Source organism: Mizuhopecten yessoensis, unplaced genomic scaffold (genome assembly GCF_002113885.1).
Source record: "Mizuhopecten yessoensis strain PY_sf001 unplaced genomic scaffold, ASM211388v2 scaffold10441, whole genome shotgun sequence".
NCBI lineage: Eukaryota > Metazoa > Mollusca > Bivalvia > Pectinida > Pectinidae > Mizuhopecten > Mizuhopecten yessoensis.
This window is the reverse complement of record NW_018408548.1, coordinates 338,219-364,699: the sequence shown is the minus strand read 5'-3', so window position 1 is coordinate 364,699 and position 26,481 is coordinate 338,219. Positions and strand designations below refer to the sequence as shown.

The 26,481-nt window shown below is 34.9% G+C and overlaps 1 protein-coding gene across 2 annotated transcripts; it reads left to right on the top strand.

Annotated features, from left to right (window-relative positions):
- Positions 1-703: 703 nt before the first annotated feature.
- LOC110460610 (histone acetyltransferase KAT2B-like) lies at positions 704-26,481 on the top strand. Of its 2 annotated transcripts, none has more exons than XM_021513617.1 (17): positions 704-934; positions 2,052-2,175; positions 3,896-4,041; positions 4,430-4,519; positions 4,679-4,860; positions 5,962-6,153; positions 7,535-7,686; positions 8,519-8,671; positions 12,939-13,087; positions 13,875-14,083; positions 14,777-14,903; positions 15,373-15,483; positions 18,275-18,418; positions 18,950-19,098; positions 19,517-19,583; positions 23,754-23,838; positions 24,242-26,481. In XM_021513617.1, the coding sequence occupies exons 1-17, from the start codon at positions 743-745 to the stop codon at positions 24,433-24,435; spliced, it is 2,466 nt and encodes an 821-aa protein (XP_021369292.1). In that variant the 5' UTR covers positions 704-742; the 3' UTR covers positions 24,436-26,481. The 2 variants fall into 2 exon arrangements, with proteins under 2 accessions (XP_021369292.1, XP_021369291.1); XM_021513616.1 differs by having other exon boundaries at positions 2,049-2,175.

The following is a 26,481-nucleotide window of genomic DNA, read 5'->3' as shown; positions in this document are numbered from 1 at the left end:
ATCAGAATATTTTTTAACTATTTACACAAACCATGGAATTATCTTAGTCTGTGCACAAACTCTCTTATTATATATATATGGTATATATATAACAGATTTCTTTTCAACGATGATTGTAACTTGAACTATTTCGGAACATCAGTTATCTCTTTTGAGTAGTGGCACGGTTCATAATATAATACTTTATAGATTGTTTAATTCGAAATTAACAAATACTTTTCTCCGAATTTGTAAATTCATAAATTAATAGGTTTACGCACCTGCATGCCCCTCTGTTTCAATAGTAGAGTTTAGGCAATTTGGATTTCCAACGTTTTGGCCCCTAGCATCACCGATGAGTCCTAGAAACACGAAACAGCTGTATGATGTAAAGTAATTCATTTTTGGGATTCTGTATCTATTACCAAATGTAAATGTGCAAACACCTGTGTGTTGCGTTCATCTTCCAATGCACAGGTAGGTAATCCCAATTATGGCAAGTTACACCGATTGTAAATATGTTTAAACTGGAGAGGGCATTATAATGTTACTTGCAACCGATACTCTTGTCATTTATTTCTGGCAAACATATTCTGTTTAAAACCTAACTTCTTATCAATCGTCCGTGAAAGTCTAGCTTTGTGTAATTTCCCCATACTGTTGGTCCGATGTCGTTTTTAGTATTACTTTTATTCGGAACCCTTCGGATTTACGCTACGCTTCGTGTTCCGAAATTAGACGAAATCGAACGGAAAGATGAAAGATGTCGGACGCTTTAGACAAACCCCTCCAAAATGGAACCAGTGCACAATCAAAACAGACTCTCACACAGGGCACAACAGGGGAAATGTCACGACCGAATCATCTGCAGCGAATAGCACAGAAGAAAGCGATCGTACTGAACTACCCAAAGACAAAGAAGCTTGAGAAATTAGCAGTGTATTCTTCTTGCAAGGTTTACCATCTTCTGTTGTTGTTTGTAATATTCGCCAGGTTTCTTTCAGCATTATGTATTCACTGTTGTAATGTTTGTAGTAAGTAACTTGTATAGCTTTCATTTAAATAGTGAACATGCGTGTTTATTATCTGGGAATAGATTAGAAGTCTTTTTGGTGTCTTTTTGGCAACTGTCAATATTCAGAAAAAAAAGTAAACAATGTCATGAGATAAACATTGTTTCGACACTTTGCAATAAAAATTCGTTTAGAACAAAGAAAAACATCCATCTTTAATGTGTGCTCATTAAGATAATTATTTTTCGTATTAATGATAATATTTCAGCTGTTAAAACGGAAATTATATATATTTTTATTAAGGCCTACTATATATGTCATGGACAGAATTTCATGTCCATTTGTTCAAAGTCTGACAAGCTTAACATACTGTCAACGCAAATTTTCAAAATGTAATTTCCAAGACAGCATTGTGCCAAAAGTTAGTATTGGCAATATGCCCAGATTTACTATATATTTCTTGCATCTCTTTCTTTTTTCATTGAAGTATTATGACATTGAAATAAAATTGGACACACTGAAAGAGAATTAATTGATGTTTTATCAGACACGTTTTCGTATATTTCTATGTAATTAGTTACAATATGTAGTGAGAGTAAGTTATTCTTGGGAAAAAATCATTGCCATTATTTTGTAAGATGAAGAACAAAATGACATTGTAAAATCAATTTCATCTAAATACAATACATTTGTACCTTGCATTTATCATATGTATGAAAATATTATCAGACTGTTAACTGGTTATATGGAAATGCATACTGTTTCAGTAACACTGTATTTAATTTACCCCAGAAAATTCTTTAAAAAAGGTAAAAATGCATGAAATTTAGAATAACTAAGAGAGATTATCGCATCGCTATTGGCACAATGCTGTATCTGAAAATTTGTAAAAAGTACATGTGATTTTAGTTTGAATGTCAACATTTTAAATGTAAGAGAGACAAGACTTTCGCATTTATGGTTAAGTTATCATTTGATAATCATGCTTTTTCAGAATTGAAGGAATAATTGTAAATCAGTAAAACACAAAAAGATGACTTGACTATTTGTATTTAGCAGTCCGATTCCTGTAAGTGCAATGGATGGAAGAATCCTAACCCCCCTCCCACTCCCCCACGAATGGACGTATCACAGCCCCTGGCGAACCTCACCGACCCCTGTCGCAGCTGTTCACATACACTTGGTAAGAAAACACAATCACAGTTTAAAATCCAACAGGATATCCATGAAAGTATATGATTTCAAGCAATAACAGGTTCACATATTAAATACAAAGGCTTTGTAAAAATTAATATTCAGCAAAATAGAATTTATACTCGAGTAACATGTTGCTCGCTCCAGAAATAACTGGAACAGTAAAATGCAACTGGTCAGGCAAGGACTTAACTATGACCTTTAAACTTTAAACAGACACCCTACCAACTAAATAAGACTGTCACCATAGGGCTTTTGGTTTGGTTTGTTTGTGTATTAGGTCCTATTACCAGCTATGGTCATTTAAGGACATGTCAGGTTTTGGTGGTGGAGGAAAGCCGGAGTTCCTGGAGAAACACTAGACCTACAGCCAGTACCTGGCGACTGACCCACATAGGTCTCGAACCCCACGACCCTGAGTGGTGGAGGAGGGCTAGTGGTAGCAGAATGTCAGACGCCTTAACGACTTGGCCACCGCCGCCCCGTCCACCATGGGGTCACTAGTCAGTTGGCCCAGCTACACTGCATAATTACAGTATACCCAAATTGAATTACTGTTTACAGATCTAGAGGTGTACAATTCCACTAGGTTGACACCAGGGGCTAGATGTGTACAATTCCACTAGGTTGACACCAGAGGCTAGAGGTGTACAATTCCACTAGGTTAACACTAAAGGCTAGAGGTGTACAATTCCACTAGGTTGACACCAGAGGCTAGAGGTGTACAATTCCTCTAGGTTGACACCGGAGGCTAGCAGAGATTATGTCAGAGCCAGTGAACATTTTCAATGTACGTTACTATGAAAATACAGGTTGGGCTTGTAGAATTTTCCAAAATTTGCCTTTGGGCTAAGTCTTAATACTCTAAATATGGAAGTGTACTCTCGTAATTAAGATAGATGATTGAAATTGAAGTTTATTTCCGACACTGTTACAGATCTTGTTTGGGTTTCACAGAGACATATATATTACGTCTCTGGGTTTCACGACCTGGACACGCGACGGTATGGTGTCGAAATGATATCGAGCGTCTCTAGCAATTTTGCCTGAAACTAGCGATCAAGTCTTTAAGCATCATCTTCTTTTGGTATTGCCTTAATAACCCCCTTTTCCCCCCCATCGCATAATCTCACAAAAGTCACCAACATTTGCTGGATGTTGACAGCAGATGATGTAAACAAAACAGCATGCAATAATAAGTGAGTGAATATAGTCGTCTGGTCAAGGTTCATCTTCGTGACCAATCAAAACTATGGAAGGTCATATACCATGTGTGGTGTATAACTCATATTTATTCAACAGTCTGCATGTTCATACAATGATCTGAGAGTGGAATAACACAACGTATCGTGGTAGAAAAAAACATTTTGTAGGTGCCAGCTGCTTGATGTGTGTAGTTGGTTATGTTTTCAAGTAAGCCTTAATTCTGTGTTGTTTTTGTGCAGTAAGACATATGACCTACACTATGAATCCATCAAAGGGACTTTTCCTGGTGAAAAGCTTATAATTAGGACAACTCTAGTGTGTACTATGTAGAAGATAATAACCAAATGTATGCACTCCGAAAAACTTCCCGAATCTTACAGATGGAACCCACTGATGTGTATGGTACACTGCTGGGCTATATGCTGAAGTTACACACTTAGATGTAGATGTGGGTGTTTGTTCAAATTGAATGTTGAGGTGTTAGAGGTGTTAATTTTTTCCAGGTGCTCACGTCTCCCACCTAGAAAACACAGAGGAATCTGAATTAAACCGGTTGCTGAGAATTGTTGTTGATGTTGAAAACCTGTTCATGTGCGTACACAAGGAAGAAGATGCAGAAACAAAACAAGTCTATTTCTACCTGTTTAAGGTATGTATGAATTGTTAAATCCATGCCACTACAAACCCCCCTGACAGTTATTCAACCGCTTATTCTGTATCGCCGACAAATAAGATTTCAACAGCTGTAAATATGACTTGAAATAACAGCCAGAAGTCCAGAGTTTTAATGGTTGGTCATGTACCCTGGTAATTCTATATTTTGGAAAGGTTAAAATTTTAACAACATTGACAAGGCACTTTAATAAAAAATAATCTTGGTTTTTTGAAGCATACAGATAGGGCACCATACATAAGCCCTACTGAACATGTTTAACTTGCATTTGATGATATTTGTACAAATATCATGCCGTCAATCAAATATGTGAATAACTGAAATAATCATCAGAAACGATTGACAGAATTACCTCTGATTTCAGCTGCTTCGGAAATGTATTCTGAACATGAGCCAACCCACCATAGAAGGACCCCTAGGGAGTCCGCCATTTGAGAAACCCAGTATAGCAAAGGTGAGAAAGCAAATCTGGTACTTTTTATTGTATATTCATTAATGAAAGTCTGGATATTGACCTATAACATCGTTTGTGAAAACAAGGAAAAGGATTTTATTCAACACAAAGGCCAAGAGAAATAAAATAACTATAATGTAATATAATTGTTTATGACAGGGAGTGACAAACTTTGTGGTATACAAGTTCGGACATCTGGCTCAACGTGAATGGCAGACAATGTATGATCTGGCTAAGATGTTTTTGCACTGCCTCAACCACTGGAAGTTAGAAACTCCGACCAGCAGAACACAGCATGCGGGTACGGAGGACATGGCTGTGTACAAAGTCAACTACACTAGGTAAGGATAACGAATACGTGTACTGCTGCTGTATACTAGGAAATGTTTGCCCCTTCGACAGTAAAATCTATTTTCACCCAGTATTAAATTCACATTTAAGTACCATGTTTATTGTGTTGTTTACAAGTGTTCGCTTTAATAATAAATTTGCCCCCATTGCAGAGGGCGAAAAAAGTGAAAATTTCCCTGTATACAGTATATGGTTTACATTACCGTATATAATCTAGGGAGCGCTACTCATAATCTGTCACTCAAAGTAGAGGGATCAGTTAGAACAGGGTACTGGTAGTTATTTGATAGCATTTCTACTGAATTGCAGGATATTTAGGTGGGCCTATCACCAAGTATGGGCTTATTACCAGATACAATATACTTTACAATATACTTTATACCGGGAATATTTCGCTGCAGTTTAATTTTCGCCTCTCTTGACCCACCGTAATGAGGGCTTTTCCATAACAGTGTTCAGGAGTTAGTGAACACTGGGTAAAAAATAGTTTCATGGGCGAAGGGCTAAAGTTTGACTGGACGCAAATTTCCTATTTACAGTATAAAATGATAACAATTAACTTGTCAAATATTAATGTGATCAGCTTAAGAATGATATCTATAAACATTAATAACATGTCTAAGGTTAAAGAAAGGATTAATCTATAAACATTAATAACATGTCTAAGGTTAAAGGAAGGATTAATCTATAAACATTAATGACATGTCTAAGGTTAAAGGAAGGATTAATCTATAAACATTAATGACATGTCTAAGGTTAAAGGAAGGATTAATCTATAAACATTAATGACATGTCTAAGGTTAAAGGAAGGATTTAGTTGTTGATATCCAATCAATCTCACATTAAAATAAGTTGTTCTATTTTCTTGTCATAGATAGAGTAGGGTAATTAAACTTCTCTGTTTGAATCTAATTGAAATCATTCAGGTCTGTCTGTATATTCATTGATAATATTGCAGTAGAACACTATATCATTGTTGAGTATACGGTGGTTGATATTCCAAATTTCTCACCCATGGAAGGTAATATGTTATATGTGTGGGTATGCCTCAGATGTCTTTGTTATGGTCAATCCTTCTATCATTACCACAGGTGGTTGTGTTACTGCCATGTGCCTGCCTTCTGTGATAGCCTTACCAGATATGAGACAACCCTCATCTTTGGTCGCACTCTTCTCCGCTCTGTCTTCCAAACGATGCGCAGACAACTCCTCGATAAATTTCGAGCTGAGAAAGAAAAAATGCCCCCTGAAAAAAGGACCCTTGTGTTGACTCACTTTCCAAGGTAATGTATCAAATCACTAAACAGTAAACTCCTGTTAATTTGGATGTTTGGGCATAATGTCAGGAATTTTTAGCCCANACAGGCAGCCATCTTGGATTTTGATAGTGAAAGTTTGTTATCGCTATTTCTCAAGAAGTGCCAAAGGGATCTTTCTCAAATTTTATATGTAGGTTCCCCTTGGTCCTTAGCTCTGCAGGGCAACTTTAGAGACTGATCGAGTAAACAACATGGCCGACAGGCAGCCATCTTTGATTTTGATATTGAAAGTTTGTTATTGCTATTTCTCAGGAAGTATTAGAGGGATCTTTCTCAAATTTTGTATGTAGTTTCCCCTTGGTCCTTAGCTGTGCAGGGCAACTTTTGAGATTGATCGGATAAACAACATGGCCGACAGGCAGCCATCTTGGATTTTGATAGTGTAGGTTTGTTACCGCTATTTCTCCGGAAGAACTAGAGGGATCTTTCTCAAATTTTAAATGTAGGTTCCCTTTGATTCCTCATTGTGTATGTTATATTTTGAGACTGATCATAAAAACAAAATGGATTAAAAGAAAATCTAATCAGATCTTTCTCATATTGCAATGATCGATTCTATTTCTTTCACATAAAGTACTGTACTAGTAAATATGTGAAATGACCAACACACTTGGAAGGTTGACTTTCATACACATCAGTATTAAGTTTAGATCAAAAGTTACCTCAAGGTGCATTTACTGTTAACATGACTCAATCAAACAGATTAGAGAAAAGAAGAGAAAAGATCGAACTGACAAAGAACTAATGAAGATGGTACAAAAGTGGGCGCCAAGATCCCTTTGGGATCTCTTGTTAAATATCCACATTAACCAATTCACCCCGAAAGTCACATTGGAACCTTACCAAATCAAAAACGGGGCAAGTCCAGTTAAAATATGTAGGGGTGAATGAGTTAACAAAAGTGTCCCCTCACGGTCAATCTGTTGCTGGATATCAGTGAAGAGGTCCGGATTTTTGGTTTTACATAGGATTATCAATATTTTGGTTTCCAGACATTTTCAGAATTTCTCGGGGGGGTGGGTGGGGGGGAGGATTAATTACTGCTGCCTGGGTAATTCACAACTTTTCAGCACGTGATGTGCATCATACTTGCATCATACTTCAAATTTTTAAAGTTAACATCAATCTGTAAAACTGGAGTGTATGGTTGCATGTGAAATATCATTTGAAAAGGGTCTCACAACTTAATGTTATACTAGAGAAAACTTTGGTCACAAATAGGATAGCTGAGGTAGACAAATGATTAGACCCAGATCGGAGTTCCCAAGGCCAGTGTGCAGAACCTCATAAGTAAGATCTATCAGCAGTAAGATTTGTGAAATGTTGGTATTTTCAAATGTTCCAGATTTTTGTCAATGTTGGAAGAAGAGGTGTATGGTACAAATTCACCAATATGGGATCCAGAATTTTCCCAGAATGCTGCCAATATGAGCGGATCATCACCTAGCAACCGTTTCGCGTCCGTCTGTTTAGATTTTGATGACACAATAAATCACGGTAAGAATACACCCAAGTTATGCTATTTACATGACTCTGAATATCAGTATCAGTAAAATATTACCAAGTGTGAGCTACTGAACAACAGTGGCTTAATATAATGGGGTTAATATTGTATCTGGACCAAATATGAAATGTTTCCATATGTGTTACAACACACTCTGCCATTGGTCGTACATACAAACCTGCTCCTGTGACCACCTCCTGTGTTAAGAGACCATTTTTGGTATTTCCCAAGGAAGGTCTCTCGATAAAGGTTTGACTGTATTAAGGTTTGTACGTGGGCAAAGAGATTGTTGGTGATTAGAATTTGTGGATTGTGTTCAGATCATGAATATGGCAAAAATTAAAAACAAAACATTACCAATAACAGTTTAAAAAAGCTTAAGTACAAATAAAGTATCTAAAGAGAAAACATAAAGATTAGAGAAATATATTTGTAAATGATATTTATGATCAGAAAAGTGTTCTGAAGATGACTTTGAAAAGCATGCTGTTGGGAAAAAAAGAACAGATTTGTTTTACACAGAAATAAGACATGGCATTTAATGTGAAAACATTTTAAAATGCTGATATATTATTTATGACAACATTCAATAGTTTGGACCTTAAGTTACACTAACAGGATGAGAATCTATATTAAAAGTACTTTAACTGAAGACTGAAAACATTTGCATGAAGTGAAAACTGTTCATATAGAAGCAGTAATGTTATTACTATTGAGTGTTACATCTGCATACTTTGATTATTAAATAGTTGTTTTTAATTTGTAGAATAGTGGTAGTAATTTTGTTGTTTCATTCTTTAGAGCTGTAGAATGTTCTCCTTACAGCACAGCCTCCACCCACAGCCACCGGGGTGAGTGGTCTGAATCGCTTCACCACATCAGGGACCGTCCCCGTAACAGCAGGTGACACCTTCACATCAATCAATGTGAGCCCCGGCCTCATACCCACCACCAGACGCACCTCCAAGGTAGAGACAGGTATGTACACACTATGACATTATTGATTTGCTGTGGCTATTTGTTTTGGATTCAATATAATGCATTATTTGTGTAACAGAGGTAGGATAATGTACTATTTGTGTAACAGAGGTAGCATAATGTATTATTTGTGAAACAGAGGTAGGATAATGTATTATTTGTGTAACAGAGGTAGGATAATGTGCTATTTGTGTAACAAAAGTAGGGTAATGTACTATTTGTGTAACAGAGGTAGGACAATGTATTATTTGTGTAATAGAGGTAGGATAATGTACTATTTGTGTAATTGAGGTAGGATAATGTACTATTTGTGTAACAGAGGAAGGATAATGTACTATTTGTGTAACAGAGGTAGGACAATGTATTATTTGTGTAATAGAGGTAGGATAATGTACTATTTGTGTAATTGAGGTAGGATAATGTACTATTTGTGTAACAGAGGTAGTATAATGTATTATTTGTGTAACAGAAGTAGGCTAATGTATTATTTGTGTAATAGAGGTAGGATAATGTATTATTTGTGTAATAGAGCTAGGATAATGTACTATTTGTGTAACAGAGGTAGTATAATGTATTATTTGTGTAACAGAAGTAGGCTAATGTATTATTTGTGTAATAGAGGTAGGATAATGTACCATTTGTGTAACAGAGGTAGGATAATGTATTATTTAATGTATTATTTGTGTAACAGAGGTAGGATAATGATTTGTTTTGGATTCAATATAATGCATTATTTGTGTAACAGAGGTAGGATAATGTACTTTTTGTGTAACAGAGGTAGGATAATGTACTATTTGTAACAGAGGTGGGATAATGTATTATTTGTGTAACAGAGGTAGGATAATGTATGATTTGTGTAACAGAGGTAGGATAATGTGCTATTTGTAACAGAGGGAGGATAATGTACTATTTGTGTAACAGAGGTAGCATAATGTATTATTTGTGAAACAGAGGTAGTATAATGTATTATTTGTGTAACAGAAGTAGGCTAATGTATTATTTGTGTAATAGAGGTAGGATAATGTACTATTTGTGTAATTGAGGTAGGATAATGTACTATTTGTGTAACAGAAGTAGGATAATGTACTATTTGTGTAACAGAGGCAGGATAATGTACTATTTGTGTAACAGAGGTAGGACAATGTATTATTTGTGTAATAGAGGTAGGATAATGTACTATTTGTGTAATTGAGGTAGGATAATGTACTATTTGTGTAACAGAGGAAGGATAATGTATTATTTGTGTAACAGAGGAAGGATAATGCATTATTTGTGTAACAGAGGTAGGATAATGTACTACTTGTGTAACAGAGGTACGATAATGTGCTATTTGTAACAGAGGTAGGATAATGGACTATTTGTGTAACAGAGGTAGGATAATGTATTATTTGTGTAATAGAGGTAGGATAATGTATTATTTGTGTAATAGAGGGAGGATAATGTACTATTTGTGTAACAGAGGTAGGATTATGTATTATTTGTGTAACAGAGGTAGGATAATGTACTAATTGTGTAACAGAGGTAGGATAATGTACTATTTGTGGAACAGAGGTAGGATAATGTATTATTTGTGTAATAGAGGTAGGATAATGTACTATTTGTGTAATTGAGGTAGGATAATGTACTATTTGTGTAACAGAGGAAGGATAATGTATTATTTGTGTAACAGAGGGAGGATAATGTATTATTTGTGTAACAGAGGTAGGGTAATGTACTATTTGTGTAACAGAGGTAGGACAATGTATTATTTGTGTAATAGAGGTAGGATAATGTACTATTTGTGTAATAGAGGTAGGATAATGTACTATTTGTGTAACAGAAGTAGGGTAATGTATTATTTGTGTAACAGAGGTAGGATAATGATTTGTTTTGGATTCAATATAATGCATTATTTGTGTAACAGAGGTAGGATAATGTACTTTTTGTGTAACAGAGGTAGGATAATGTACTATTTGTGGAACAGAGGTAGGATAATGTATTATTTGTGTAATAGAGCTAGGATAATGTACTATTTGTGTAACAGAGGTAGTATAATGTATTATTTGTGTAACAGAAGTAGGCTAATGTATTATTTGTGTAATAGAGGTAGGATAATGTATTATTTGTGTAATAGAGGGAGGATAATGTACTATTTGTGTAACAGAGGTAGGACAATGTATTATTTGTGTAATAGAGGTAGGATAATGTACTATTTGTGTAATAGAGGTAGGATAATGTACTATTTGTGTAATTGAGGTAGGATAATGTACTATTTGTGTAACAGAGGAAGGATAATGTACTATTTGTGTAACAGAGGTAGGATTATGTATTATTTGTGTAACAGAGGTAGGATAATGTACTTTTTGTGTAACAGAGGTAGGATAATGTACTATTTGTGTAACAAAAGTAGGGTAATGTATTATTTGTGTAACAGAGGTAAGATAATGTACTATTTGTAACAGAGGTAGGATAATGTATTATTTGTGTAAGAGAGGTAGGATAATGTACTATTTGTGTAACAGAGGGAGGATAATGTACTATTTGTGTAACAGAGGTAGGATTATGTATTATTTGTGTAACAGAGGTAGGATAATGATTTGTTTTGGATTCAATATAATGCATTATTTGTGTAACAGAGGTAGGATAATGTACTAATTGTGTAACAGAGGTAGGATAATGTACTATTTGTGTAACAAAAGTAGGGTAATGTATTATTTGTGTAACAGAGGTAGGATAATGATTTGTTTTGGATTCAATATAATGCATTATTTGTGTAACAGAGGTAGGATAATGTACTTTTTGTGTAACAGAGGTAGGATAATGTACTATTTGTGTAACAAAAGTAGGGTAATGTATTATTTGTGTAACAGAGGTAAGATAATGTGCTATTTGTGTAACAGAGGTAGGATAATGTATAATTTGTGTAACAGAGGTAGGATAATGTGCTATTTGTAACAGAGGTAGGATAATGTAGCAGCCAGACTTAACTAGAGTCTGGTATCTCACAGCTCTAGAAGAGCATGCTAACAAACTGAACTACCCGGTCACCAACGATCAACGATCAATCCAATTTCATTCCACTCGACTTGTTTTACGATTAATCTAGCTTATAACATACCTGGTACTCTGGCAGATGCCTTTTCAAAACCAGCCTATGGACTAGATAAGTCTCTAACTCTGGGGTGTTATTTGGGCAGCATTGTCACTATACAAGTCACATCCCGGGCTTAGAGATATGACATTGTCCATTTACAAGTGATGGTCCCCAGCTATGAGATATAACAGAGTATTACTGAAGCAACGTTGTTCACCTACAAGTCAAGTGACATTTTGTGATGGTTCATTTTAAAACGATTTGATAAAAATGTTTTGATACATCCCGATATAAATTAAGTCAAAAGACCTTTCCATAATGTACAGCTAGAAACAAAAAGTGCTGGGCACCTGGATAACAGTACCACCAGAGGGGATGATAATAGGCTTTCATTCCATTCCATTTCTCAAATGAGGGGTAAAGTGTGCGAACATTTCTGCAGAATTTTTGTCCTGGAAAGAAGTGTTCACTGCACAAATCTCGCATTGTTGAGCATATACGTAGTAATTATGACTGCAAACTGTGAAATTTGAAAAAATATATTAAAAAACAAATTATCAGACATAATCCTAAACAATTTTAAACATAGTTGCATCCTCACCTTAATATAATTTTTATATAATAGTACTTAGCCACTGGTGGTTTAACTATTTATATAATAGTTCTTAGCCACTCGTGGTTTAAATATTTATATAATAGTACCTAGCCACTGGGGGTTTAACTATTTATATGACAGTACTTAGCCACTGGTGGGTTAACTATTTATATAATAGTACCTAGCCACTGGGGGTTTAACTATTTATATGACAGTACTTAGCCACTGGTGGGTTAACTATTTATATAATAGTACTTAGCCCCTCGTGGTTTAACTATTTATGTAATAGTACTTAGCCACTGGTGATTTAACTATTTATATAATAGTACTTAGCCCCTCGTGGTTTAACTATTTATACGATAGTACTTAGCCACTGGTTGTTTAACTATTTATATAATAGTACTTAGCCACTCGTGGTTTATCTATTTATGTAATAGTACTTAGCCACTGGTGGTTTAACTATTTATATAATAGTACCTAGCCACTGGTGGTTTAAATCCTCAGAGGGCAGGCCCATGTACCAGATTCTTTAAAAAGAAATTGTGAAAGCTATGACAACAACAGGTGATTATTTATCTGGATGATGTGTGTTTTACTAGGTGGTGGGAGTGAGCTGAAAAGGAAGTTGGAGGATGCCTTCAGTCCCGAGGAAGTCAAGAGGAAGCGGATTGATGGAGACATCAGTGCTGAGTACCTGGCAGAGGTAGTGGCCACCATCACCGAGCCCGAGAAGATGGTTGGACCTGATGTAAGCATCTGTCAGTTTGTTATCAGTGTAACTGAATCTTAAGTCACATGTAACGGTCAATAGCACTGTGTGGGAGATCATTTCCCAGACTTGACTGACAATAATCAATGTTTTATGAGAAGTTCTTTCTACACAACCAATAAGAGTTTCTATGTGGTGTTTCGATGACTAGTACGATATGTGCACTGTCACCTTCATCAGACAAATGACAAGTGAAATGGTACATGTATAACAACTATTGTACATACGCTTCCAGCGAAGCCGAATCAACATCGATTTTGTGGACAACTCGTACACATTGTACACCTTGGTGTGGATAAGCTTTACTGGTCATTTGTCTGATGAAGGTGACAGTGTACATATCGTACTAGTCATTGAAACGTCACATAGACAATCTTACAGTGTATACATGCACTACCAGTTCTCTAAATCTCCGAATATCAAATTTTTAAACCTCCAATGTATTATGCTGTTATAGACAAGTTGAAGTATGTTAACATAGTGGTGATGAAAAATCATCTGAAATAATTTATTACTAAATAATTATAGGTGAGGTAGTAATTAATATATATAGCAGTGTTAAACTAGAAAATCTTCAAAATTGGTGAAACACATTTGGTAGGAGTTTTATATACATTATTCGGATATTTAATTATTGTTGACTAAAATATATATATACGTTGAATGTCATTGTTAAGAAGGAGGAAATTTGTGATTATAATTGCTGTGTTTGCAAAAACTACTTTCTTGACTGACATTGAAATTAACATGATATTTCCTGTTACAGACCTCATTATTCCCCGCCCACTCCGCACGTGATGAATCAGCTCGACGAGAGGAGATTAAGGGCGTGATAGAGTTCCACGTGGTGGCTAATAGCCTCAGTAACAAACCTACCAAACAGACATTGATCTGGCTTATCGGCCTCCAAAACGTCTTCTCTCACCAGCTTCCCCGGATGCCTAAAGAATACATAACTCGCCTGGTGTTTGATCCGTAAGTAATTGCATGTCACTTTAAAATGATGATCAAGCTGCATTTCAAAGAGATGAACTTAGATAAAGAGTTTGTTGTAGGAAAATTTGTATTTTCAAGTAAAATTGGATACAAGTTAAACAACATACTATTTTCTTCATTAAATTGGGGGAAACTGTCCTAAAAATGGAGTGGGGAAGAGTGCCTTCAGCAAGCTTATGTAGATTTAAAGGGTTACATGTAGATACTCCCAAAGTGTCCTCTTACAGTTTTGTTTTCTCACAAACACACCGTTTTATACAAGTTTTCATTTGTCAGGAAGCACAAGTGTTTTATAAATGCAATTTCGTTGCTTTTTTCAGGAAGCACAAGTGTTTTATAAATGCAATTTCGTTGCTTTTTTCAGGAAGCACAAGTGTTTTATAAATGCAATTTCGTTGCTTTTTTCAGGAAGCACAAGTGTTTTATAAATGCAATTTCGTTGCTTTTTTCAGGAAGCACAAGTGTTTTATAAATGCAATTTCGTTGCTTTTTTCAGGAAGCACAAGTGTTTTATAAATGCAATTTCGTTGCTTTTTTCAGGAAGCACAAGTGTTTTATAAATGCAATTTCGTTGCTTTTTTCAGGAAGCACAAGTGTTTTATAAATGCAATTTCGTTGCTTTTTTCAGGAAGCACAAGTGTTTTATAAATGCAATTTCGTTGCTTTTTTCAGGAAGCACAAGTGTTTATCCTTGATCAAGGACAACAAAGTGATTGGAGGGATATGCTTCCGAATGTTCCCTACACAGGGTTTTACCGAGATTGTTTTCTGTGCTGTCACATCCAACGAACAAGTGAAGGTGAGGTTGTTAAAAGTGTTTGTTTTAAGGTAGATTCCTGGTAGAAGTCAACGAGGATAAATTCTCTCAGTAAAGAAAACTGAATTACTTACATACTGTCCGCAGGGAAATTCTCCCTTCTCATTAATATTGGCCTTTCCATATAAAAATCTATGTATTCCCCGAGTGGTTGTTTCACCCTTCAGGGTAGAAATGCTTTTTCTCCCGGAGCTGTGTATAGATATTTGTTATCATGGTTAATTTACCTTCATCACAGAGGTAGGAAGAACATAAACTAACATGTGCTAATCGTTTCTAAATTTAGCTAATATCTTATTTAAATGATTTTCAGTACATAATTCCTTCTTCATTTCTTGATGTGAATGAATGTGAAATGTTACATTGACTGGTGACCTGTACAGTGATTTACAACACAGTTTGGTATTTAAAACTCTCTGATTAACATTCCATTTGTTGTTTTACTATTTAGGGCTATGGGACCCACATGATGAACCATCTAAAGAATTACCACATAAAACACAGTGTCCTCCACTTCCTCACGTTTGCTGATGAGTATGCCATCGGTTATTTCAAAAAGCAGGTAAGGGCATTGTATGTGTTTGTAGTTCTGTTACTAAGGGTGGTGTTGTGACCTAAAAACATAATTTTGAAGATTTTTTTATTGTCATGGAATGGGTAGATTCAGTAAAGATGTTTTTATTGTCAAGGAATGGGTAGATTCAGTAAAGATGTTTTTATTGTCATGGAATGGGTAGATTCAGTAAAGATGTTTTTATTGTCATGGAATGGGTAGATTCAGTAAAGATGTTTTTATTGTCAAGGAATGGGTAGATTCAGTAAAGATGTTTTTATTGTCAAGGAATGGGTAGATTCAGTAAAGATGTTTTTATTGTCAAGGAATGGGTAGATTCAGTAAAGATGTTTTTATTGTCAAGGAATGGGTAGATTCAGTAAAGATGTTTTTATTGTCAAGGAATGGGTAGATTCAGTAAAGATGTTTTTATTGTCAAGGAATGGGTAGATTCAGTAAAGATGTTTTTATTGTCAAGGAATGGGTAGATTCAGTAAAGATGTTTTTATTGTCAAGGAATGGGTAGATTCAGTAAAGATGTTTTTATTGTCAAGGAATGGGTAGATTCAGTAAAGATGTTTTTATTGTCAAGGAATGGGTAGATTCAGTAAAGATGTTTTTATTGTCAAGGAATGGGTAGATTCAGTAAAGATGTTTTTATTGTCAAGGAATGGGTAGATTCAGTAAAGATGTTTTTATTGTCAAGGAATGGGTAGATTCAGTAAAGATGTTTTTATTGTCAAGGAATGGGTAGATTCAGTAAAGATGTTTTTATTGTCAAGGAATGGGTAGATTCAGTAAAGATGTTTTTATTGTCAAGGAATGGGTAGATTCAGTAAAGATGTTTTTATTGTCAAGGAATGGGTAGATTCAGTAAAGATGTTTTTATTGTCAAGGAATGGGTAGATTCAGTAAAGATGTTTTTATTGTCAAGGAATGGGTAGATTCAGTAAAGATGTTTTTATTGTCAAGGAATGGGTAGATTCAGTAAAGATGTTTTTATTGTCAAGGAATGGGTAGATTCAGTAAAGATGTTTTTATTGTCAAGGAATGGGTAGATTCAGTAAAGATGTTTTTATTGTCAAGGAATGGGTAGATTCAGTAAAGATGTTTTTATTGTCAAGGAATGGGTAGATTCAGTAAAGATGTTTTTATTGTCAAGGAATGGGTAGATTCAGTAAAGATGTTTTTATTGTCAAGGAATGGGTAGATTCAGTAAAGATGTTTTTATTGTCAAGGAATGGGTAGATTCAGTAAAGATGTTTTTATTGTCAAGGAATGGGTAGATTCAGTAAAGATGTTTTTATTGTCAAGGAATGGGTAGATTCAGTAAAGATGTTTTTATTGTCAAGGAATGGGTAGATTCAGTAAAGATGTTTTTATTGTCAAGGAATGGGTAGATTCAGTAAAGATGTTTTTATTGTCAAGGAATGGGTAGATTCAGTAAAGATGTTTTTATTGTCAAGGAATGGGTAGATTCAGTAAAGATGTTTTTATTGTCAAGGAATGGGTAGATTCAGTAAAGATGTTTTTATTGTCAAGGAATGGGTAGATTCAGTAAAGATGTTTTTATTGTCAAGGAATGGGTAGATTCAGTAAAGATGTTTTTATTGTCAAGGAATGGGTAGATTCAGTAAAGATGTTTTTATTGTCAAGGAATGGGTAGATTCAGTAAAGATGTTTTTATTGTCAAGGAATGGGTAGATTCAGTAAAGATGTTTTTATTGTCAAGGAATGGGTAGATTCAGTAAAGATGTTTTTATTGTCAAGGAATGGGTAGATTCAGTAAAGATGTTTTTATTGTCATGGAATGGGTAGATTCAGTAAAGATGTTTTTATTGTCAAGGAATGGGTAGATTCAGTAAAGATGTTTTTATTGTCAAGGAAGGGGTAGATTCAGTAAAGAAAACAGTTTTAAACATTGCAGAATTGTAATTCTGATTTAAAATGTAGATTTTGTTTTACTAGTTTGGCAGGTTGTAATTGTACACAGAATCCCCATTATGGTCACCTTTTAGCTTGTTCGATCCCCGTTGTAAGCACACTTCTCTCTTTTCCTGTTACTAATGGTGTCCATGACCCTTCCTGTGGTGACAGGGAGTTAGAACCTGGGTTGTTGTGGTGTTTGAGGGCGAGCACATTTAAAAAGGGGGGAGTAGTGTGGCAGAATTTAATTGTGCATAAGGTTACAGTTACCTTCTTGCTTAGAGCTAGAGGGAATTTCCCTTTAGCTCAATTGGTAGAGCGACAGACTGGGAAGCTGGGGGTCACGGGTTCAATCCCCGTTGAAGCACACTACTCTCTTTATCGTTACACTAGTAAAATAAATGTAAACCAGTAATTTATCATTTGAAAGTTTCAATACATTTGTAGTAAACTTCCAATTACAAAATATAAGATATTACCTGTATAAGATAATGAGTATTTTAGTTAAATAATGATCCATATTGTTTCTTTTACTGAACACACCCCAACAAATACCGGCAGCAGTAGATATCGTTTGACCTGGTTTTTTGAATTGATTAATTTTGTTACCCTTTTAGTTGAAAAGACATTGAGTAAAAAATTTCTCAAGTAGATGATTTTGATAATTCAATTCAAATTCTTAAAGCAAAAATGTCATATCAAGGAATATTTGCAAAAGTCTGTTTACCATAATTATGTCAAATGAAAATTGCCTGGTTCAACAGTAGTGTTCAAGCTATCTGGGTGTTCAAGTTTTAAATGAAAGTGAGTTCGGAGAAGTCTTTGTTGAAGTCATTTGGTGATATTGTACTTGTTTTATGGATGGCAATGACAGGGTTTTTCCAAAGACATCAAGATGAACCGGTCGTCCTACCTGGGCTACATCAAGGACTACGAGGGAGCCACACTGATGGGGTGTGAACTAAACCCCAGGATCTGTTACACAGACTTCTCCAGTGTCATTAGAAAACAGAAGGAGGTATGATTGTACTTAAACACCAGATGACTGCTACAATATGCCTAGGATTAAAAATACTGATTCAGGTTATTGACGTACAGAGAAACAGACAAGATAAAACTTGATAGGTAGTTTTTTGGACAGCTATAATTGTGGTGTGGTAACAAATTTATCTCACTCGAACACACTCCATCCAGTGTTGAGGTAACTTGTCTACCAGTTGCAAACAAATTGATGGACAAATAATCATGGTGACTATATATATACACCTGTATACTTCAACGGCATGTATTAAAACCAAATTTAAATCCCTTATAATTATGTAAAAGACCTAAAGTTATGTTTGCTGGTGTTTGAAATTTCTTAAATTAGCCCCCAACCCCTCCAAAAAGAGAGAGAAAACAATTCTGACCGACCTACCATACTGCTTCTAGTTTTTAATACCTGAAACAGACATATATTTGTTTGGCCTTACTATCCTCTATAAATGTGTACCCAAAGTCTGGTCAATATTATATATTCATAAATTGATTGCCTGGTTGTCCCTGACAGATAGTGAAGACTATTATAGAGAAGAAACAGGACCAGCTACAGAAGGTATACCCCGGCCTGACCTGCTTCAAGGAGGGCGTGCGACAGATACCAGTGGAGAATATCCCAGGGCTGCACGATCTAGGCTGGAAATCCTCTCTTGACAAAGGGTATATATTGCTTTGAATAGAACATGAATTTAAGGCTTTCACCCCCATGTAACTTTAGTAGACTCTACCATGCATTGATCTGGATGAGTCCATTATGGTCTACAGTGGTGAAAGGGTTCAGGCTTTCTATTAATCGTTTCAGGAAAGATAAGTTTGGACTTTGATTATAAGGATCCACTGATAATCTTTTTTCTGTGTAGATGGGCATGAACTTTGAAAACAATTAGCATGTTGTATCACCACTTATATTTCAAATTACATGATGTACTGGTAAAAGACTAGCATTCATGACATCACCCCGGGATAGGACTTCTGACAGTTTTAAAAGACACTGAAGTAATACATGTGTCACCAAAACCACAGACTTTAAAAGGATCAAGATTGAATTTTCATTTAATATTTTCTTTTATCCTTGCAGCAAAGAGACCCATATGGACAGTGAACAACTCCACACGACAACCAAAACAATACTGCAGCAAGTCAAGGTAACGGCACAAATACAAAATGGCTATTATGGTTTAATAAAACATGAATACCAAGTAAATGATTAGTCTCCAGTCAGTACTACATAAAGGGTCTTTGGCTTGCACTTTGTCAGTCAGTCACATTTTCTGGGTCGTTCTCATATACTCTTTCACCCACAATAATCAATTGTGTTTGTGAGTGCCTTTTGTGATGACAAAGTGTCACATCCTAAAATCAGATCACGAGTATCACTAAATATAGAGTAATGGCCCTTCATTCACTGGGCATCACTTTATCCAGGGTCACATTTGCATTTCCAGGTTGAAATGATTGAGGGGGCGCAGAAATATTCCATGATAAACAAACCCACTTCAACTGAACTATAGACGGAGCTAAAAAAGGCACAATTTCAGTGAATAAATGACAATGTATATCCTTCTTTCCACTAAATTATATAACGTATCTTAAAATGTACATGTGGATTGACCTTGTTTTATAAAGACATAACGCAAACTAGCAATGGTCAGCATTATAGTTACGGTCAGACACGTCTGGACCCCTCAATCTACATGTGCCAAATATTTCTGAGGTCAGCCTCGGTTCAGATCTGAGCCTGTTGTTTTCTTTCAGGTTCAACCATTTCACCTGGTTGAACTGGATACGTGGAAGGGGCCCAGGACAAATCTCTCATTCTCTGTCGCCTAGAATTGACAAACTTTGTATTAAAGTACCTCTTGGGATGGCAGTGTATTGCATATTGAATTCGGGTTTTGTGCCCACTCGAACATGGTCCTGTGTTATCTAGATCCAGGGAATATTTCATATACTCTGCCTTGTACTATTGTCATAAATTGTGTGAGAATGTGTACTATAGTGTTAGATACTTCAATCAGGTTTATACTATACACAGAGTTATGACCTTTGCCTAATTTCAGGTTTATACTATATACAGAGCTATGACCTATGCCTAATTTCAAGTTTATACTATATACAGAGCTATGACCTTTGCCTAATTTCAGGTTTATACTATATACAGAGCGATGACCTTTGCCTAATTTCAGGTTTATACTATATACAGAGTTATGACCTTTGCCTAATTTCAGGTTTATACTATATACAGAGTTATGACCTATGCCTAATTTCAGGTTTATACTATATACAGAGCTATGACCTATGCCTAATTTCAGGTTTATACTATATACAGAGCTATGACCTTTGCCTAATTTCAGGTTTATACTATATACAGAGTTATGACCTTTGCCTAATTTCAGGTTTATACTATATACAGAGTTATGACCTTTGCCTAATTTCAGGTTTATACTATATACAGAGTTATGACCTTTGCCTAATTTCAGGTTTATACTATATACAGAGTTATGACCTTTGCCTAATTTCAGGTTTATACTATATACAGAGCTATGACCTTTGCCTAATTTCAGGTTTATACTATATACAGAGCTATGACCTTTGCCTAATTTCAGGTTTATACTATATACAGAGTTATGACCTTTGCCTAATTTCAGGTTTATACTATATACAGAGTTATGACCTTTGCCTAATTTCAGGTTTATACTATATACAGAGCTATGACCTTTGCCTAATTTCAGGTTTATACTATATACAGAGTTATGACCTTTGCCTAATTTCAGGTTTATACTATATACAGAGTTATGACCTTTGCCTAATTTCAGGTTTATACTATATACAGAGTTATGACCTTTGCCTAATTTCAGGTTTATACTATATACAGAGTTATGACCTTTGCCTAATTTCAGGTTTATACTATATACAGAGTTATGACCTTTGCCTAATTTCAGGTTTATACTATATACAGAGTTATGACCTTTGCCTAATTTCAGGTTTATACTATATACAGAGTTATGACCTTTGCCTAATTTCAGGTTTATACTATATACAGAGTTATGACCTTTGCCTAATTTCAGGTTTATACTATATACAGAGTTATGACCTTTGCCTAATTTCAGGTTTATACTATATACAGAGTTATGACCTTTGCCTAATTTCAGGTTTATACTATATACAGAGCTATGACCTTTGCCTAATTTCAGGTTTATACTATATACAGAGTTATGACCTTTGCCTAATTTCAGGTTTATACTATATACAGAGTTATGACCTTTGCCTAATTTCAGGTTTATACTATATACAGAGTTATGACCTTTGCCTAATTTCAGGTTTATACTATATACAGAGTTATGACCTTTGCCTAATTTCAGGTTTATACTATATACAGAGTTATGACCTTTGCCTAATTTCAGGTTTATACTATATACAGAGTTATGACCTTTGCCTAATTTCAGGTTTATACTATATACAGAGTTATGACCTTTGCCTAATTTCAGGTTTATACTATATACAGAGTTATGACCTTTGCCTAATTTCAGGTTTATACTATATACAGAGTTATGACCTTTGCCTAATTTCAGGTTTATACTATATACAGAGTTATGACCTTTGCCTAATTTCAGGTTTATACTATATACAGAGTTATGACCTTTGCCTAATTTCAGGTTTATACTATATACAGAGTTATGACCTTTGCCTAATTTCAGGTTTATACTATATACAGAGTTATGACCTTTGCCTAATTTCAGGTTTATACTATATACAGAGTTATGACCTTTGCCTAATTTCAGGTTTATACTATATACAGAGTTATGACCTTTGCCTAATTTCAGGTTTATACTATATACAGAGTTATGACCTTTGCCTAATTTCAGGTTTATACTATATACAGAGTTATGACCTTTGCCTAATTTCAGGTTTATACTATATACAGAGTTATGACCTTTGCCTAATTTCAGGTTTATACTATATACAGAGTTATGACCTTTGCCTAATTTCAGGTTTATACTATATACAGAGTTATGACCTTTGCCTAATTTCAGGTTTATACTATATACAGAGTTATGACCTTTGCCTAATTTCAGGTTTATACTATATACAGAGTTATGACCTTTGCCTAATTTCAGGTTTATACTATATACAGAGTTATGACCTTTGCCTAATTTCAGGTTTATACTATATACAGAGTTATGACCTTTGCCTAATTTCAGGTTTATACTATATACAGAGTTATGACCTTTGCCTAATTTCAGGTTTATACTATATACAGAGTTATGACCTTTGCCTAATTTCAGGTTTATACTATATACAGAGTTATGACCTTTGCCTAATTTCAGGTTTATACTATATACAGAGTTATGACCTTTGCCTAATTTCAGGTTTATACTATATACAGAGTTATGACCTTTGCCTAATTTCAGGTTTATACTATATACAGAGTTATGACCTTTGCCTAATTTCAGGTTTATACTATATACAGAGTTATGACCTTTGCCTAATTTCAGGTTTATACTATATACAGAGTTATGACCTTTGCCTAATTTCAGGTTTATACTATATACAGAGTTATGACCTTTGCCTAATTTCAGGTTTATACTATATACAGAGTTATGACCTTTGCCTAATTTCAGGTTTATACTATATACAGAGTTATGACCTATGCCTAATTTCAGGTTTATACTATATACAGAGCTATGACCTTTGCCTAATTTCAGGTTTATACTATATACAGAGTTATGACCTTTGCCTAATTTCAGGTTTATACTATATACAGAGTTATGACCTTTGCCTAATTTCAGGTTTATACTATATACAGAGTTATGACCTTTGCCTAATTTCAGGTTTATACTATATACAGAGTTATGACCTTTGCCTAATTTCAGGTTTATACTATATACAGAGTTATGACCTTTGCCTAATTTCAGGTTTATACTATATACAGAGTTATGACCTTTGCCTAATTTCAGGTTTATACTATATACAGAGCGATGACCTTTGCCTAATTTCAGGTTTATACTATATACAGAGCTATGACCTTTGCCTAATTTCAGGTTTATACTATATACAGAGCGATGACCTTTGCCTAATTTCAGGTTTATACTATATACAGAGCTATGACCTTTGCCTAATTTCTGAAGCCAAAGTTTGTTCAGAGGGTGGAGACTGGATTGCACACACCTTTTTTTTATTTTCTTTGTTTTCATGAACGTTCTGTGATTTGCATTGACATAAAATATGGTTTTTGTAGTGCTTTTTTACTACCAAACATTTATTTTTCAATCATAGTAGATTGTCTTCAATGTCAAACAATTACGTCTTTTCAGTCCAATTCAAGTTCCTGGCCGTTCCAAAAGCCTGTTGACAAGTCTGAGGCCCCAGATTACTACGAGCACATCAAGTTTCCTATGGGTAAGGGCTTGTGTTGAAACAGTAACTTTGTTTCTCTAGTATAATCAGCAAGCTAGGTGATTTAAAAATTATTTAAATGATATTCTATGAAAATCATGATTATTTAGGCATTAATTTCCCTGGGGAAAAGTTTCAGATGACAAAAGAATAGCTTAGTAGTGTACACATGTACAAATAACTTTAATTATGATTAACTCATTCACCCTTAAAGACACATCTGAACTCTTCCAATTCAAAGGTTGAAATAGTTCATTATGAAATTTCAGGGGTGAATGAGTTAAATATTTTGCTTAATCACTCAAAAGCCTTTATGATTTGTGACTATTTTGAGTTCAGATATGTATTCATGTATTCTTCTATTTATGTGAGTGCTTTCTAATAAAACATTTCATTTCTGATTTAGATCTGAAATCAATGACTGAAAGATTAAAAAATCGTTACTACTGCAACAAGCGACTCTTCATCGCCGACATGTCCAGGATCTTCTCTAACTGTAGGGCTTATAACAAACCCGACACGGAATACTACAAATGTGCTAATGCACTGGAGAAATTCTTCAGTACAAAGATGAAGGAGGCTGGATTGATGGAAAAGTGAAATCGTGTTTGTGGGGGGAGGGAGTGTGGGGGGCTGGTTTTGAAACAGCAATTTGATACTGAAACTGCAATATTGAGATCTGGTTTAATGTTGTACTGAATGCCTTTATAAAATACTACTCCACAGTGACATGGGATCGGTAGATAAGAACTAAAATAACTTGTTTCTGTTATATTAACTCGTTCACCCCTGAAGTTTCATAATGGACTATTCCAACCTTTGAATGGAAGTTCAAAGGGATGAATGAGATACCATATTGATGAAAAAATAAATGAAGTATTGAGTTTTGAACAATTAGACTGCCCATGTATGGTGAAAATGTTGACCACTTTTATTATGAAGTATGTCCAGTTTATGTATTTTGTACAATATTTTTGAATTTGTGATGCACAGTTAAAGATAAATGTTGTAAAATTTCTGAATCCACAGTATTCAATATCTTACATATAAATATGAAACAACTGTGGTATTCTTTATATTCAAGTTGAATATACTTGTGAATATGAAACAGCACTTGTACATGACATTGTACTTTTTAAAGTATTCAGACATTTTAAATGATGTACCCAAAGCTGAAATGTTGTTTTATATCAGTCTAAAAGTTGAAATTGTTTCATTTTAACATTTCAGTAAAATGCTGTTTGTACGCATCTGGATATCAATTGGAGTCAATTTTATGTCCAACGATTATTTTCTACAATGAATTTATCTGCGAACCATTAAATGGTAAATCAGTGTATATGTGTGTATGTTAAAGTGCAGCAAGTACGAGAGTGGAGCGTGCAAGTGTTCCATGGTAAACGATGACATTATTTAATACATGTCTACATGGTTTAGTAGAATGAGGAATGTCAGTATTTAAAAGAGTAAATGAATGACAAGTATAGACTAACTTCGTTTAAGGTACAACCCGTAATGACCCGTCTGTTTGGAAATTTACAAATTCTGAATCAAATAATCAAGAATTCTGTTTCATAAAGCTTGGACAAATCTGTAATACATCTTAGAAAGTCCTCGGAATCTCATCAGCCCGAGGTTACTTTTAACATCAGTACTGTGTGCCCAAGTATCAGTGGGGTTGTCCGGTTCTTCATCTGTAATGTTTTTGAAATTTGATACGATGAAATCTGTGCTGATTTGCAGTTGGAACAACTTGTGCTTGTCATATTGACAGCTGCTGCAATCCATGTTTCTACCCACATTTCTGTCACTGGTATGGATTGGTCAGTCTCCCTTAGACGTTTGGTGAACCCTAAATACCCTACTGTTTAGGTTAAACTGCTCAGAGATCAGGTATGGCCAGAGTCAAGAGCTTGCCTGACTTGATTGAATTCCTGCAGTCTGCTGCAGCACTGCGAATACCGAAGGATACTGGTACGTCATTCTATTAATGAGTGGACTGAGTAACTTAAGACTCTTGTATCCAAACTGAGGGTCTAGTTATTGGACAGCGAGCTAGGAATGATTTGTAACCTTGTTGTATTACAGTGGGTATGATTGAAAGAAACAGAGCCTTATATTGTACATGCATGTTTATAAGGAGTGGAACATCCAGACGTAAAATTTCTGTATGAACAAATTGCAATAGATTCTAAATGTTATTCCAAACAATGGTTATGATCAAAAGTTCAAAAAATATGAATTTGAACAGTTAATGAAATATTGCAGTGAATTCATGTAGAAAACCTCGGACAAAATCAAAGTGCATGAAGGGATTTGGGTTGTTTAGATCAGCAAGATCTTAAGTGGCTTGTTTATGTAGGCATGTTAACGGAGATGTTCTGTTTCATGAAATATACACGACATTGTGACAAGTTTATTACAAGTTCTCCATTAAAGTAGATATATTTTCAGAAAAAAATCTTTTTAAGATTTTAAGAAAATTTCCTGTAAACATGCACTCATGAAATCTCCCTAGTAATGCGATTCATATTACATGTACGAGTGCCTGACAGATAAGGGAGCCAGTGTATTGTGAAATTAGTATAAATGTTAGTTGTTGTATGGAAACTCAAACTTCATATAAATCATGGTATCATCCTTACA